We start from the raw sequence: 17,808 nt of genomic DNA on the forward strand, positions 1-17,808 counted from the left end.
ATATGGTTGGCAAAATTACACATTTTCCATGCCAACTTACCTTGAAGAAACTTTTGCTTCATGAAGAATTGGGTACTATGTTTCAAGGCAATGTAGCTCGAATTTTTTTAAAATACTGTTGCATATGTGTTGGATCCTCCAAAAATGCCCTACTAAAGTGGTTCCCTATTCCAACAGTACAACTTAGCAGAATGTCGAGCTATTCACAATTTGCTCTACTAAAGAGGTTCCCAGAACAACTGTAAAATTATCTGACCTATATAGGTTATGAGATCGAGTCGTGTAATCAGACAATAATGATTACGTTAGGATAAGTGGCTTACATTGAACCTCCTAGAGGTGCGGCCCTTCCCCGGGCACTTGACCCCAAAGATACGATTCTCATTTGACTAACTAACTTTTCTAATCTAGCAAAAGTTCATATGAATACATGTTTTTTATTTTAGGTGAAAAGAGCCAAATATATCCATCAACTTGCTTTTAGATTTGATATATCCATCCTTAAAAGAATGATCTATTAATTGCCATACACAAATGGCCGACGGGAAGTGAAAATTCGATTTTAAATTTATTTTTTAGAGTTCTTATTAAAATAAAAGTTACAAGATATATTTGATCATTCTCACAAAGTTCACTGATATTTTTTTATATTTACAACAAGTCAACAATAATAACATATTTCGTAAAATCTCACACGTGGGGTTGAGAGATAGAAGTATAAAAATCTTACAATTATCTCGTGAAGATAGAGAAGTTGTTTTCGAAAGAGCAAATATTTTGATAATTCTTACTTTTGGTTTATTTTCACAAATTCTAGAAAGAATTGGATAAAACAAAAAAAAAACAGAGGTGAAACACTTGTGGAGAACATTGTCTTTCTTGTTAAAGAATTCCTCCATGTCTGAAAATCCATTACAGCTTCTGTTCAAGACATACGAAAAAGTATCAAACTCTATACAAACCCAACTTGCTCAATTCATAGGTGTAATCCCAAATGTTCCATCATCTCATAATAATGATAATGATCACCACTCCTTGTCTTTGCTCTCTTCTTCATCTTCTTCCAAGAATCAACTTGCTTCAACTATGCTGCTTCAACATTCTGAATCACCCAAGAAGGTATTTTTAAGGGTCTTCAATTTTATTTTATAATTTTTGTAGTTTGGTATTGTGGTTTTAGTGTTATTGTGGAGGTATGCAGATAATGCACAACAAGTGTTTGATGAAAGTTCTCATAGAGAATATGAGTGTCTTTTTAATTGTACTGTTCAAAAATGTTTGATTGCTGAAATGGGTTTTGATCTATTTTAACTGAATTGACAATGGTGCCTTGAAGTGGAGGAGTTAGTATTTTCAAAAAGATGGTTCAAAATATGAAAGAAGTAAACATACAAAGAAGCCAAAAGCGGTTCAATTTCTAATATATACATAAAAAATAGGATTTTAACCATGTATGAACAGTGTAACTTGGCACTGTAGGGGGTTCGGAGTTCGGACCCTCCCCTGCTTATGGGTCAGTGTTCTCTCTAGTAGTATATGCTAGATGAGGCTTAGTGTTTACCAGATAGTACTAAGGAAAAAGAAAAAAAATGTTTCTTTTGTGTCAAAGGTAGAGGTAAGTTCTGCGTACATACTACCATCCCTATACCCCACTTGTGGGATTACAATGGGTATGTTGTTGTTGTTTTGAATCAAATGTATGAAGGGTTTCGAACTCTACCTATATGAAGAGCATAGCCAGTTCCAAGGCCGGATAAAAAAGCAGTGTCACAGTATGTAGATGCAAGCATAAAAATAGCTAACTGTGATTTATCCTCTGCTCTGGATACTATTTGTTGCAACATGCTACTTGGATGTGTGCTACATTGTCGAAGTGGAGTTGGCTTGAATATAGCGGAACGGATATAGAGAATTTATATAGTTGGTCTGAACTATGTTCGGGAATTGAGACGTAGTTGATAATATCAATGCAGGAGGATTTTGCAATTACCACCAACAAAGAAAAGACTACATAGTGATTAAATTGCTTTCTTAAAGAAGTCTTGGTATAAGAGGGGGAGTGAATATATTGTCGCAATTGGGTTACTTTGAGCTATTACTTCTTTCATTTGTAACAACTTCATTGGTGCTGCAGGGGGAGTATTTATGTTTAGCAGCGGTTGATTTTTTTGTTGAGAGGTGTTGTTTTAAACTGGGAATATCTTGTTCAACAATTGATCTTAGATTGTATAAATGGGAGTTGATGCATCAAATAATATTAGTCTTAGGTATTTGCTCTAGATCTCTTATCCATCTAGATCTTTGGTATGCAACTGTTCTGGAAGATCGAGACGTTAGGTGCTCATTGTTCACCAGGATAATGTAACCCAGCATATCTTGGTTTTCAGTTGTTAATCATTTGTTTTTCACACCACATATTTTTTTAATGTAGTAAGATATAATATTTGTGTCACTCCTTTTAATTAAAACGGAAAATCTCAACATATAGTTAGTGAACATAATTGTTAATCAACCAACTTTCTTTCTCAGGAGAAAAGTTCTAGCCCAGTGACTAAAGAAGAGCTTGGAAGAGCTACTTGGACTTTTCTTCACACACTTGGAGCTCAGGTCAAGTATCCATCTTTTCTATAGCAGCAGTTCTCTTTCTACTTAGCTTTAAAAACCTTGCAATGAGAAATTTTAGCCCAAGTTGTTAAGGGATTTCAGTTGAACAGTATTTAGATATAAAACATGTTCATTAATTTTATCAATACCATAGTTAAGAGAAGTGAAACCACTTGTTACCCCTCTAATTGTTTGATCATGATCATTAATTCTTCTATTTTGACAATTAATGGTCTGGTTTTTATTTTATCCTACAGTGTTGTTATATATTTAGTCTACCTGATACTCTTGATGGTTAATAAAAATGTCTATTAAGCACGGACACCATGGTTGTAGAAAATGTATTTTGGAAGTGTAATTATACAATAATGGTCCTCAGGGTAATCCTTATCCGCATAGTTCTCTTTTCTTTTTGTGCTCAAAAGTAATACTTTTTTCTCATTGAAATTTCTTACCTGTTGACCTTTATGATCATGAGCTCACTTGTTCCTTTTTTCCAGTATCCAGACAAGCCAACCAGACAACAAAGGAAGGATGTGAAAGAACTGGTATGGTGCTCAGTCACCCTAAATGACTGTTTTTCTTGATCTCAAAATTGTGTTTGAAAGATGATATTACATTAGGTCAACGGAGCTACTTTAGAAAGTTGAGGGCTAAATCTGCTAATAGTGATTATCTAGGGGTAGAATAGTTTTCCCTTGTCCCTAGTTCATATGGAACAAAATTCCGTTCTCTTCTTGAGCTTTTCATAAGCAATGAGACAAAATTAAGGTGACTGTCAGTATGGGAAGTGTTACACATCGATGCGTCCATTTTATTGCAAGTTCTTCCATTATATACTTCATGACCTTGAGGTCCGTATCACATAAGGATTCTGCTCGTAGGTTTGGAGAAAATATGGAGGTTTTTTAGAAACTAAAGGATTGCTTTTGTTGTTTGCCTGCAGATGGCAATATTATCTCGCATGTACCCTTGCAACGAATGTGCAGATCACTTCAAAGAAGTTCTAAGGTACCTAGTTTATGAGCTTTCTCGAGAGCAATAGCGATGGGGTATATTTTCTTTTTACAGAATTGTCCAGTTCTTTTTCCAATTCTAAAACTGTTCAACTTATTTGGTATGGGATTGGCTTAACATTCCCATGTGGTAGACTTTGCTAGGTGCATTTTTTAAAATGTGATTGGGGCGCGTCTCAAGGGTGCTTTGGGGTGAGGCAAGGCAAAGCAAAGCACCTTCGAGTGCACTACAGAGTTTACTGCTTGCGAACACCGATGCACACACGTGGGTGTCTTGCGCCTAACACTGAGGTGCACGACGGCCTAACTTTATATGTCCTAGTCTGTGATGGACAATTTGCCACTTAGTTATAAATTATTATTTTTTGTGATGGCCCACTTGGTGATTGACTTCCATTGTATTCTTTATTGTTGTCTCCACAAAAATCATACCATTAAACTATCCTTTTACTCCCAAAACGTAGTTCTTGCTGACACGTGACAAATTCCTTTTCCATCATTTTCTTTACCTTTCGCTGTCCTACGGGTTAGGCTTGGGGTAGTTTGGCGCCCTACCTGTTTCTCCCTTAGTACCAGCAGTATTAGCAGTTTTCACCTGTGATTTATGTGGCTACCAATTGTGTCGTGTGTTTTGGTTATCGTTTTACTTTGATGTTTACTGTCTCCTTTTTCTATACGATATGTGATGCTTCCTCTAGTACTTGTTATGTTTGTTTTCTTTTGTATGTTCTGTGGTATCTGTTACCTGTGTTGGAAGTCTTTCGGAAACTGTACCTGTCAGGTCTGCTTACATTCTACCCTCCACATACCCCACGTTGTGAGATTACACTGGGTATGCTGGTGGTGGTGGTGGCTGTGTACATAAATCGAAAGAGTCAAGTGAAAAAAGAGATGAGTTGCAAGCGACTGAGTCAATGGTGGACATTAAAGGGCAAAAACCAATTAGTCTGCTGCCATAAAAATGCTCAAAAAGCTTAATGAGTTTCTTCCTGTATGTTGATGAACTTTGTTGCTCATGTTCTTTACAGAGCAAATCCTGTACAAGCTGGATCTCAAGCTGAATTTTCACAATGGTTATGTCACGTGCACAATGTTGTCAATAGAAGGTACTGCGACTTCCCCTTTTTTAACCCGACCAATCATAACCTTTACTTCTCTCTGCTGATAAATGAACTTGTCTAATCCCCTTTATGTTCATTATAGAAAGATTCTCTGGAGTTGAGTATTCATCCGGTGACAGAACTACTTTAGTTAATTGCTACTGTTAAATGGACCTTGCATGACTCAACCCCAAACGCTCCACGCCATATAAAATCATGTGGGATCTTGTCCTGGCTGATGTGGGACATGCACATCACCCCCCCCCCCCACGCCAGACACAGACCGGACTGGAGCGTTCACAATCATGAACTGGGGGTATATTCATGATCGCCGCATGGTCCAGGGTCCCCACATCAGACCCAATGGCCCGACTCTGATACCATGTTAAATGAATCTTGGGTCTAATTCAACCCCAATAGTTATCTCAAAGGGAGGAGGTTTGCCCAATCCAAAAAGGAGTCCCAGGATCTTATTCCTGTCCAATATGGGACATTCTCATCAGCTTCCCAATTTTTTCTTTAATGGGTCTTTAAAAACTTATCTTTATCAGATTAGTTCTTCTGTCTCTTTTAAAAACCGATACATAATCTTATTACTGTATGTCTGAAGCAAATTTCAACAATTTTATACAGTTTGAGCAAGCCTAAATTTCCATGTGACCGGGTTGATGCTCGGTGGGGCAAGCTTGACTGTGAGCAGCGCGCATGTGATTTGCAAGGCACTGATAAGTTTTGGTTTTGACACACATATTGAAGCTCTTATATCAGGAACATGACATACAAGAAAAGATGATCCCAGATTTTGTTGTATCATTCAAACCTCCAATCCAAGGAAACAAGATGCGTATTTTTGACTTTGAGATCATTCAGTATGTATTATAATACCTCTTCATTGTTGAAAACTTGATGTGGCAACCCTTTCCAAGGTGAAGCCTCTGTTCCCAGAGAAATGTAAATTTCTTTCTGCAATGCAAAGTGGCATCTGTATCTATATTCTTGAATGCCGGTTATAAACCTTTGAAAGCCTGGAAGAGACTGAAGTAGTGTTGATGTTTTCATTTTTGGCTTTCAGCACTTTTAAGTAACAAAAAAGTGGCAGAAAATTACCCGACATCCGAAAGAAAAAAATCGCGAGGCAAAAGATTATATATATTTTTTTTATGACAAGGAAAACCCGCATCCGCTACCCTTTGGCGCATAGGATAAAACCTCCGCTCCTATGCAATAGCTCGCAAATGAGGTAACCCGCACTAGGCAAGCCCGGTGTGACGAGCTCGACCCAGAAGGCAAACCCCTTGCTTTGGCTGGCAAGGGGTTTCAAACTTGAGACCTTCAACATGGAAGTCCCAAGCCCAAACCACTGGGCCACCCTAAAGGATAAAGATTATATTTTTGTGTCATGATATAACATAAGTTATGCTTACAAGGCAACACAAGTTATGTCACGTAATTCTAATAGAAGTTATGTTGTTAGAGGCATAAGTTCAGTACATAACCCACGACATAAATAGGCAAAAGTTCAGTTTTAGAATTCACAAAGTTATGCCTAACATTTATATCTTGTGAATTAGATGTTCTGCAACTTATGCCGGACAAGGCAAAAGTTAAGGGTACTTTAACTCATGAAATTTCATTATGTAATGAGAAACAAAGCCAAAAATTAAAGACCACCCCGAAATAGAGGCCATCCTTGCAAAAAACTTGAAGAACATTATAAAATATTCTACAAATTCCCTTCCCGTCAATCTATGTTTCATTGAAGCCATTTGGTAATTGCTGCTTATCTATGTAATTATGGCAATCATACCTATTTTTATGACGAGATAAATAAATATCCAGAAGGTATTCTTGCAAAAATAGTGTCAAATGAAATTTATTTTGGTTATTCTAAAGTCAGTACAACCTTTAGAAGGGATAAACTCTCATTAGACCTTTAGGAAATATGTACTTGAGAGTATAACAACATATTCAATATAGACCCACAAAATAGTATCTAGAGAAGGTAGAGTATACACAAACCTTACCTTTTTAGAGAGTGTTTCATACACGTTGATGAATGAACTATTAGCCTAATTAACAAGTGCCATTTGGTATTCAGTAGTGTGACGAACGAATATAAAATCATTCAAGAATTTTAGGAACAGTAACAGATCAAACTTCTTCACCAGTCCATGCCAAAATCATGAATCATTCAGAAAAAGTAAAATACATATGTGACTCTTTTATCCAATCTGATAAAAGCTATAAAGACGAGTAGCGTGAACCAGTGTTGTAGACGCGACCACCTAGTCCAAGCAAACTAAAAGAAAGATTGAATACTATTCTAAGCAGTTATTCAATAATAGCGTGAACCAGTTTCATAGACGCGACCTCCTGGGTATTGTACTCTAGGTTCATATCCGTGATCCCTTCCACTGTTGCCAAGATATCGAGCATTCTCCCTGTAAGAGTCATAACTATCAGCATTATAGGCTGCTTGCCGTTCTCCTGCTGGAGAGTTATAGGCAACTTGTCGTTCCCCTGCTGGAGAGTTTGCCACATATCCACGAGCATTGTTAGCGCTCATGTTGCTGTGTCGATAGTTTTTCCAAAGCAACTTGCTCATACTGTTGTTTTCTGGCATGAGACTCCCTTCGAAGGACTTCATCTCTGTGATTAGCTTGCCGGGCGCGAAGGGCAACTAGCTGTTCTTGATATTGTGTGTTGATTGCATTTATCCGCTGAAATATAAGCCAAAAATGTTACTCTCATTAAAACAACATTTCTATACCAATAAAAGCTTAACATACAATGTCACATACAGAAACATCGAGCACCTCTACCCTCAATGCTTAGTTGTAAACCATAACTGATCTAAAAGCAATACTAGGATGAAAATCCTGCAAGATTTTGCAGTGTATTGTCCATATAAGTGCGACTGCCTTAATTATATTACTTAATATTTCAATATCAAAATTCTATACAATAACATAACATAGTTACATGACATGAATACAAAGTAAAGAAGGAGTAACATCATAAACTTGGAATCTTACCATCCTTATATAAGCCATAGATGTTGTGAGTGCCATGCTGATTTTCAGTTTCATGTCTGGAAAGATTTTCTGTACTTTTATCTATCTACTTCTCGTGATGTTTTGGTTCTCTATTTGAGTATACTTTTCACAAGAAAAAGTATCAGGTTCTCCATTTGAGTTTACTTTTCACCAGAAAAAGTATCCCCTCATTTTAAATGTGGCTCTAGGGAAAAGAATATTTATTACAGAAGAAAAATGTTTTTGCATGCAATTATTCCCACATCAAAGTTTGTTAACAGTTTGAACTTAATTGAACATAAAACTGTAACTTAACTCCACATCCCAAGTAGAACAACGTCGCAAAACTGAGAATCCCCGAAGGAGACAAATGTCTAGCCAGGGTTTAGAAGGAATGCCATTCATGGTGATGAGTGATGACTTATGAGGAAGCCCGTAATTCACCTAGTTCATTTTCTTTATACAATGCTGTCCGAGTCAGATTCTGCATACCTGAATTAATTTCATGGAATACCTGCTACCTCCCACTAGTAGAGGTATACGCCAATGCTTGAACAGATGGGATGAAATCAGTGTTGTTGCCTCCACTAGAATTTGAACTTGAGACCTTGTGGTTCTCAACTCACTTTAGTGACCACTGGACCACACCTTTAGGTGCTCTATAACTCACCTAAATCATAACCATTTAACTTATACTGACAGGAAAAGAAGATAACGACCCATATTTTTTTTGCCTCTTTTCTAAGTATTTCTAAGTTAATGTTTCTACATCAGCTAAATCCTGTTTGACAAACTTGAAGAGAATGAAGCCAACCTCAATTGAGGTCACATACCATCTAGTAAGGTGACTGCTTGCTCTTCAATGTGTATACATACTAGGTTGCTGCTATAGAAATTCTGATGGAGGAAGTTTAAAGAGACATAATGAACTCAAGAAAAAATCTATCTACGCTTTTAGTCACCATCCCTGTCAAGACATGCATAGTAGCACATACTTGTTAATTTTTTCCCTTTGCTTTAAATAAGTAGAGAATGATATTCTAGTCTTGTAAACGAGCACGGATATAAGCTTGTTGATAATTTTTGGCATAAATACTTTAATTTGTATTTAGCAGAACTTATGCTTTTGAATAGCAGAACTTAGATCTGGTTCACAATTATGCTAAAGCTTGACCAGTAAGTACGTATGTCCTAATCCTAAGTTGATTTGAACTTAGATCTTAACTGGTACAAAATACTGGATGAAACATTAAAATTTTGCACCAGAAACAGGGAGGAAGTACAAGGATTATGTATTTCCACTGAGAAGAAAGGCTCAAAAATTTTAATGCAACATATGAAGAGAAAAGAAGGTTCCACACTAATTAGCAAAATAGCTGAAAATGCATAAAACATCAGCAAATCTATCACAAACATTTTTATTCAACCTCCCCAGTCCCCCAAGCTTCATCAGTTACATACATATATTTAGGAAGTAGAAAATGTGAAGATAAAAGCCTCAGAAAAGTTCTAGACTCAGCAGCTAATATCCTTCTTTCACACCATGTAATAACTTATAGCCACAAACTTAGTTTGGGTATACAAGTTCTCTTGATAAGACAGACACTGTGTAACAAGGAAGTTGCAGATTTCGATTCTGTGAAACCAGTATTATATCTAAGAAAATTCATTTGTATCTTACTGAAGAAAGTAGGTATGATAATTTTTCCTCTAGTCATAACTATTCACTGCTGTTCTACCCACGCAGGGTGGGCACTAGAAAGCAGCCAAGGAATATGGATAAAAGTTTCAGTACCTACTATATATGCAAGAAGGGGAACAGATTATAGAAGGAACATTGAAACAGTCTAACCTACCTAAATTAGACGTTCAACATAAACATTTTTTTGAAACTTGGAAGTACAAGCTTAACCTTTGATCCTATTCATATATTGCAGACTACTTGGTACATTAAATATTATTTTTTTATAACTGGTAAGATTGTATTCTTCGGCATTAAGGGCATGTTGGCCACCTCCAAAAGTTTGTAGCTACTACAAGTCTCCTATCAAGTCCACTCAGCTTAATAAAGTTGATTAAAATATTGGAAGAGGGCACAGAGACATTGCTCAAACTCATTGAGGGAAGACAACTCCAGTAACGATGTCCATAGGAAACGTTCACTCATCTACAGGTACAACATTTATTGTTCACTCATCTGAAGATGCTCTAACCATTGCCATTAACGATCTGTCTTTATGAGTAATAGCAACATCAAACAGCCCTAATGCTGTGTTTTGTATGCAGCTGCTAACACCAGCCTTTCCTAGCTCTGAACTGTTTACCCAGTGATAGATAAAATATTTATACAAATCATATGAATCACAATGACTGAGATGATGAGATCATTAAGCAAACACGACTAAAAGTTACGATATATTTTGATGGAGTTGTGATATATTGTCAACACTGTCACAAACTTCATACAAGCTCCAAACTTGATGTACAACTAATTGACCAAGAATAAGATTATCCAAGTGAACTAAGCATCCAAACTCCACAACCAAGCAAACTGAATCAAATATAATATGAGGTAAGGAGTAAAGCTTTATCAGGCACAGACAAGCACAGTTTCCAAAGTATTTTAGGCTACAGGCCCTTGGATATGGCACTTTAACAGGTTTACTAGGCTTTGATCTGATATATTTTTACGTCATACTTTGATCTGTTTACCTGTAGCAGATAGTGCTCATTAATCTAAAGATGGTTGGACAAAATATTAAGGTAAGGTATTGATTTTCTGTTCCAAGAAACTTGAAGAGAAGATAAGTTGTGAGGAATTGCAAGAATGCTCTTTATTGATAAGAACTAAGATGTTAAGGGAATATTTGCGTCTCTCAGTTGGAATCATGCAATTGCACGGGGTTGACAGCTATGGATATTTGTAGAAATCAAAAGCTGGGCAGAAGAACTCGGAAGGGAAGGGAGTCTCTCCATGTATGTAAGCATTAGTATATCCTAAAAAAGATGTAGATAATGCATAGTGTGGCATTACCCTTTTAAATGCACCTCTTTAGAACTTGACATTAATGAAGAATTCACTATGTTATTGGAGCACTTAAGTAAACTGAACTAACCTCCCTATGCCTAGAATTTTCGGCATCCTCTGCATCATTTTGCTCCTTGGTCAGTTTCATTATATCATCAAGGAATTTCTTTTCAAGACCTTCCAAAGTCTGCTGTACAGGCTTATCTTCATAACCAATATCCATGTCTTCTTCACGAGGCTGTGCTCTGGGATCCTTGCCACCTTGATTCTCTAATGCCAACCTTGGATCAGACCTCTGGCCCTGGTAGTAGGATCTAGATGCTTCACTCCCCTGGCCTATAGGAAAGGCACTGTTGAATGAGTTGAAACATAGAAAGACAAGCACTACTTTCCAAAAATAAAAAAATGCTGATACCACCTTATAAAAGTTACCTATGTATCACTAGGACAGTATAGTGCCTTTAATCAGAATGAGCAAATTCAATACTTCCAAACACATTCTAACATTCATAAGTCAGCATTATTAACAAAATAGGAAGGTAAGAAAGAAGTAAACCCGTTTTATGAAAGGCAGCAATAGTCCGAAACAACTACAAGGCTGCATTATAAAGCTTTTGAATATATCCGTTCCATGACTTCAGTGGTAGTTGCTGGGAGCGATCAAGAAGGTTCTGGACCTCATAGTACCCACATATGACAGATCTGTGGAGCCTTTTTGCATTGAAAACTTAACCAATAATCAAGTAGGAACTGTAGCTATGGATGCCACAGATTGTCTAATAAGAGGAATGCAATTGTTCCCTTCCATTGAAATTCAATTTGTACACTTTGACTTTTAGGCAGTAGGAGTACTTTGACTTCATGCTTTAAATTAGATTTTGTCTAATCTAATTCCTTAGGAGATAAAAATTCAACTAGCACCCAAGGGTACTGCCTAGTGGTCAAAGTGTGTGCAAACCTTACAGACAGATTTAAATCTCAGTAGAGATAATAGGCACTAGTTGATTTCTTCCCATCTGCCTAAGCCTTGGTGGACAAAGTTACTCCAGTATCGTTGATGAGAGGTAGCAGGTAACCAACTGAATAGTTGAATTACGCAAGATGGCCCCGACACCACCATTATTTTAAATGAAAAAAATTATCAGATAGTTCGAACTGATCTTCATTTTCTAGTTGAAGTTACATATTCCTTTATTTCAAAGGTTCTTATTGTCTTAGTGTCCCTCTATAAATTAGACCCTATGTATTTTGTTGCAACTGTATGAATTAAAATGCTTGATGCAACTGAAAAATTATCAGATAGTTTGAAGTGATCTTCATTTTCTAGTTGAAGTTACATATTCCTTTATTTCAAAGGTTCTTATTGTCTTAGTGTCCCTCTATAAATTAGACCCTATGAATTTTGTTGCAACTGTATGAATTAAAATGCTTGATGCAACTGAAAAATAAAGGTACATCTGACAAATGTTAAACTCTTATATTCATGTTATTGGCTTGTAGTCGAAGCATCTCAAATGTCTGCCTAGAGTGGTCATTGCATAAGCTTTATTAGAGTTGAGCTGCCAGAAGTAATGGGTGCAGTCCCATACAAATTCTTATATTGATCCACGAGTACACTGCTTCAGTTACAACATCAAAAACTAGTCTTTTTAAGGCAAATTTGGACCTTTAAAACAAAATGTTTCCAAAATCTCACATCATCTGCAAACTAGCACATAAATCTTTAACCAAATTTAAAAAAACTCCTGAAGATTACCGACCTTAATATAAGTGTTAAAACAATAACTAAACCTTAATCTCGAATAGGTGCCCCACTTTTGTGGATCTTTTGCCAAGAGGAAGTAAGGTTTCCACAAAAATGGAAGTTTTAATTAAATTTATCTACAAAACAGGCCTACGGGTGTGGCCTAGTGATCAATAAAGTGGATTGAAAACCATGAGCTTTCAAGTTCAAATTCCAAAGGAGGCAAAAACATCACTCATTTCTTCCCATTTGTACGAGCCTTGGTGGACACAGTTACAAGATACTTCTATTGATAAGAAATAGCAGGTACCACATGGAATTAATTAGGATGTGCACAAGTTAGCCCAGACACCACAATTATGGGAAAAAAAGTAGCTTTTGTGGTCATAATTGTTGCAACTATTATTTCCAAAACAAAATATTGCCTAGCAAAGAATCAGAAACTACTACTACCACACCAACAACTACTACTACTATTGCTAATCCTCAATCCCAAACATGTTGGATTCATCATAAATTGGCAAGTTTACGCTAGCTACCAGCCTATCACGACCTTCATCCTTCAATTGAAAATTTGTATTCATCTTTTTTTTTTAAACTGAGCAAACACACTTTATTCATCTTACCATTCAATAACTCATAATCAGATCTTAGTAACTAACTACTATCCGGACTTGGCACCGGCAATGTAAGCAAGCACAACCAAAAGGAAACTAAACAGAACAAAAAAAAAACCCTAATTTTCAGGGAAAATCTGTAAATTGTATCTGAAAAATGAAACTTTTAATAAATTTATCTACAAAACACCAAGTAATAATAAACAAAAACACTAGAAAATTCAACAAAAAAAGGCGAAAAGGTCAAAGACTTAGAGAGAAAATTACCTTCAGGATACATGTTGGGAGACATAGAATTTGTGGGTAATTTCGGGCTCTCTCGTTCCCATCTCCATTGTTGATGATGTTCCGACTTTATCTGCTGCTGTTGTTGCTGTTGATGCTGATGTTGCATCGTTTGGTGGCCGGAGTTGTACGTAGCATCGGCGCCGGAATCAGCACCACCGTAATGTCCACCGCCGGAATGTCCGCCGCCGGGACGTCTCATTTTTTTCTTCTTTCAGAATTTTGTCGATAATTCTGGTGCCACCAAAGTGTAGGGGGGAAAGGGTTTGAAAGATACCAATAAATGCATATCAATGGTACCTTTGGTTGTAGTGATTGTACATCTTTTAACCAAGACAATTAATTTCCCCCTCTTATTTTTATTTTTATTTTTATTTTTCGAGAGCAATTATTAGTAGCATAACAAAAAAGTTAATTCATTTGATAGGTATACATCATTTGATATGTATACATTATGGACATTTCATTTTTCTATGTTTTACAAATATATAATTGGCTAGATCAAGGTATTGATAGTGATTTAATTTTTAATCATGTTAATATAATGTGATATATAATGAGATAGAATGCAGTAGAGACAAAGACAAAAAAAATATGTTACCTACTCTTAAAGAGTAAAATGAGCTATTTTATTATGAATTAAAGAATTTGAGAAATCTGATTTGATTTGACTTTTTCGAAAAAAATATTTTCAAAACATATTTTGGTTAAAATTTATATATTAGAATAATCTTTTGGTTAGTTTTTGAGATATTTTTTCAACTGAATTTATTTTACCACTTACAATTTTGATTTAAAAAATAATAAAATACATATTTAAACATAATTTTAACTTTGTAATGTCATTTTTCAACTTTAATTTATAATAATAGTTTGTATCTCATAATTCATGTGTAAATGCTTACTTAGTGGATTTGTTTGACAATAAAGGTCTTATTAATTTGAAGTATAGTGAATATTAAATGACTTTGTAAATATATCTATTTTTGTCCTAATTTATAAGATATTGATGTAAAGTTTTTTTCCAAAAATAATGAGCATTGAAACTTGTGATAAAAAAAAGTCTTAGATATTGTTAAGATTATAAATCGTCTAATTAAGAATAAAATAAAAATTTTAAAACTAAATTATCTTTTGAATATATAAATATAATATTCTTTTCTTGGAAAGAACATAAATATGGCCGACTTGTAATTGAAGTTTTCAAGATATATTTTTCCTTTTTGGAAGTTCCATTACCTATATTTATTTTTGAAAAAAAAAATGAATAATTATGTTTGGAAACATTATTATTTGACCTGAGTTTAGATGGTGAGACTTTTGACAAATATGATGCTCTCGTGAACACCGTCCGTTAAATAGGAACCTTCAATCATCATTTAATATATGTGAATACAATACATATTGTAAGTGATGATTTATATTTTTTTCCATTAACAAAGAATCATAATGAAACAAATGACACCATATATAGAGGTTTTTGGATAAAGAGCATATGGTTCTGAGCACTATCAATTTTCAGCTCATTCTTTGGGCATGTGATTCCAATAATTATTGGCTGGAACAAGTATAAATAATTAAATACTTATGACATTATCAAATTTTGGCATATAAATTTTGAAATATGTCTAACTACAAACATCAAAGTAAATAAAAATTATTTAAACAACAATTAGTTGTTGAAGATTAAATAAAAAATTGAACATGAAATTAGTAGTCATTTTATATATGGTCCTGAAGGTTTCAATTGAATTTAGTTCGTCGAAAAATTAACTAGGATAAAAGACAAGTTTTTTTCGTGCGTATATAATGCAAATGTATATTATTGATCTCCTTTGAAAGATAACTCAAATTTTGCTTTAAATTATCTAAATCTCATGTACAATATTATTGTATGTAATTTTAATGAGACAATTGATAATAGTGTTTTTTTATGTATAAAAAAAAACTTCAACCAAAATAATATCCAAACGCCTATTTAAGATTACATATATTAATGCATATATGTTCATAAAAACTTCTCAAAAATGGAACATAGATCCCCTTTTCTACCGATAAAGCAATGCCACTCAGCCTTGGCAGGAACAAACGTGTTCCCTCTACTCACCTGTATTGATTTGCAGATTTGAGATACCTTCAATTCATTGGAGGGATTTTGGGGGGTGGGTGGGGGGGGGGGGTGGATTTAGGCAGATAAATCTTGTTAGCCTAACTTTGATCTTGTGTCAATTGTCCAAATGATGCTGGGACAGACATGACACAATAGATCAAAGTTGGCTAATAAGATTTGTCTGCCTAACTATACACTTAGCTTTAGTCACATCATCATCAACTCAATAGAAGAAAAGATACTTCCTCCATTTTTATTTTATATTTTTTTAGTTTATATTTTAATTGAGCATAAATTTTATTTTTTATTGTTTTAAAAAATGAATCTTGTGATTTTAAATTAGAGATGGTATACTACTAAAACCTGCTAATTTTTGGTGGAAAAATGTCCAAGGGAAACCGTTAGAGAAATTAGTTCATTTATAGCATCAATTTCAGATATACTTTCCATCAGAAATTCAATATTTCTGACGTCGAAAATCCTCCTTTTAATTACTAGCATAAAGTATCAAAGTGTTTTTTGAATTTTGTTGGGATTATAAAACATGTCAGGTAGATATTGAAATTAAAGAGTTATTATTATTATTATATATATATATATATATATAGAAAGCTACGTGATATATTTTTTAAAAACGTATTTAAAAAAATCACATAAATTGAAATACAGAACAATAATTAAAAGGCTCATAAATAAGATGAAATGATTGTATTGACCTCCATTAAAATCTTTCTTTTGATCTCTCTCTTCTTTTTATTTGGCTATACAAACTCTTTTTTTTTGACAAAAAGAGTAAAAACTAAGAGAGGAAAATCATATGTGCAATGACTAACTACATATTCATATATATATATATATATATAATTTGATTAATAATTTGGATTAATGATGATCACCATTAGGAGGTGGGAATGCAATAAGGCTCCCAAATTAGTAGAGATCTCCTTGGCTCTTTGCAACTTCTCAATAGAGGCCCCAACTTGTTGTTCATAATTGATGCCTTATTCTCTTTAATTAGCATCAAGTCTTGTGTACATGTTGATATCTTTGCGGTACTTGTGGTTGTGGTATCAATACCATTAGTTGTTGTTACTACACCAACTTGCTTATTGTTGTAGTAGTAGTACTTGGTAATAGTGGAATTATTGACAATGTTTGCCATTGTTGGTTTCTTCCTCCAAAAGTATTCATAGGCATTTAATGAGGTTGTAGCCGCCGGTGATGGTGATGGTGATGGTGATTGAGGAAGTGACTGTGAAATGGATGAAGGATAAGTGTAACATTCTCTAAGGTTATTAGTATTCCTCTCCTCTTGTGTCAACAAGTTTACTGAGTTGTTGAATCTACTTTTGAAATCGAAATAACCAGATGTCATGTTGAAACTGACAGTATATTTAGACCATGTTAGTTGATTCTTTTTCTCTAGGATCATCATGGAAGCTTTGTTGACATTTGTCACCTCACTTGACAATCTTGGACTTTGTTCCATCATAGAGCCCTCATCCTCTTCCTCTTCCTCTTCCTCTTCTTCTTCATTACCTTCAACTTCTTGTATATCGCCAAATACTTGCTCAAACTCTTCAACTTCATCCTCACATTTCTCTATTTCTAGTTCGGAATTATTTTGATTGATGAAGGTGAGAAGAAGGTGGCCGTCAAGGCGTTGGGAATGGAGACTATTGTTAGGTGAAACAGAAGCAGCTTCTAGAATCAATCTACCATTTTGTCTATGTGATTGCATGTGAACAGAAGGAAGAGAAGGAGGAAAAGATCTACAAGAAGATATCAATCTCTTGCTATGATTATAAACATGAAAATCCTCGGAGGATTCTGAGACAACAAAATATTGTTGTTGATGGTGATGGTGGTAATGATGATTGTTTTTGTCATCATCTGAGCCTTCGTGCTCAGAAGTAGGTGAAGAGGGAATACAATCAAAGCCAGAGCCAGTCTCTGATCCAAGACTCTCAGTACAAATTTCAAGACTTTTTTCACTCAAAGAATTTGTTGATCTTTTGTCAAGAGGATGGACGTAAGGATTAGTTGGAATTAGCTTATTAGATGAATCTTCATTCTTTGAAGGAGATAAAATTGAACTCCAATCAAATATTTTAATTGGTTGATCTTTGATCACTTGCTCATGATGATCTTCTTCTCCTTTTGAAAAAGTGGAATCAACATTATGAAGAATTGAAACCATTGCCTCTTCTTCTTTTATCTTTAAAAACAAGTTGGAGTTCTTGATCATGCTTACACAATATGTTGACAT

General features: G+C 34.9%; 3 protein-coding genes across 3 annotated transcripts; 1 reads left to right on the forward strand and 2 right to left on the reverse strand.

The window, feature by feature from the left end:
* The first annotated feature begins 789 nt into the window (after positions 1-789).
* LOC125832924 (FAD-linked sulfhydryl oxidase ERV1) lies at positions 790-5,721 on the forward strand. Its single transcript, XM_049512104.1, has 6 exons — positions 790-1,119; positions 2,530-2,607; positions 3,105-3,152; positions 3,551-3,615; positions 4,649-4,726; positions 5,354-5,721. The coding sequence occupies exons 1-6, from the start codon at positions 898-900 to the stop codon at positions 5,460-5,462; spliced, it is 600 nt and encodes a 199-aa protein (XP_049368061.1). The 5' UTR covers positions 790-897; the 3' UTR covers positions 5,463-5,721.
* Positions 5,722-6,852: 1,131 nt separating this feature from the next.
* LOC125832988 (uncharacterized) lies at positions 6,853-13,711 on the reverse strand. Its single transcript, XM_049512156.1, is given in 4 exon segments — positions 6,853-7,304; positions 7,306-7,440; positions 10,872-11,119; positions 13,412-13,711. Coding segments are annotated over 4 exon segments (852 nt in total). The 5' UTR covers positions 13,632-13,711; the 3' UTR covers positions 6,853-7,055.
* Positions 13,712-16,437: 2,726 nt separating this feature from the next.
* On the reverse strand, positions 16,438-17,808 carry LOC125832945 (protein FAF-like, chloroplastic). The gene has a single exon (XM_049512118.1). The coding sequence runs from the start codon at positions 17,806-17,808 to the stop codon at positions 16,438-16,440; it is 1,371 nt and encodes a 456-aa protein (XP_049368075.1).

This window comes from Solanum verrucosum, unplaced genomic scaffold (genome assembly GCF_900185275.1).
Source record: "Solanum verrucosum unplaced genomic scaffold, falcon-dt-bn FXZP01000016.1, whole genome shotgun sequence".
In the NCBI taxonomy this organism is placed as follows: Eukaryota; Viridiplantae; Streptophyta; class Magnoliopsida; order Solanales; family Solanaceae; genus Solanum; species Solanum verrucosum.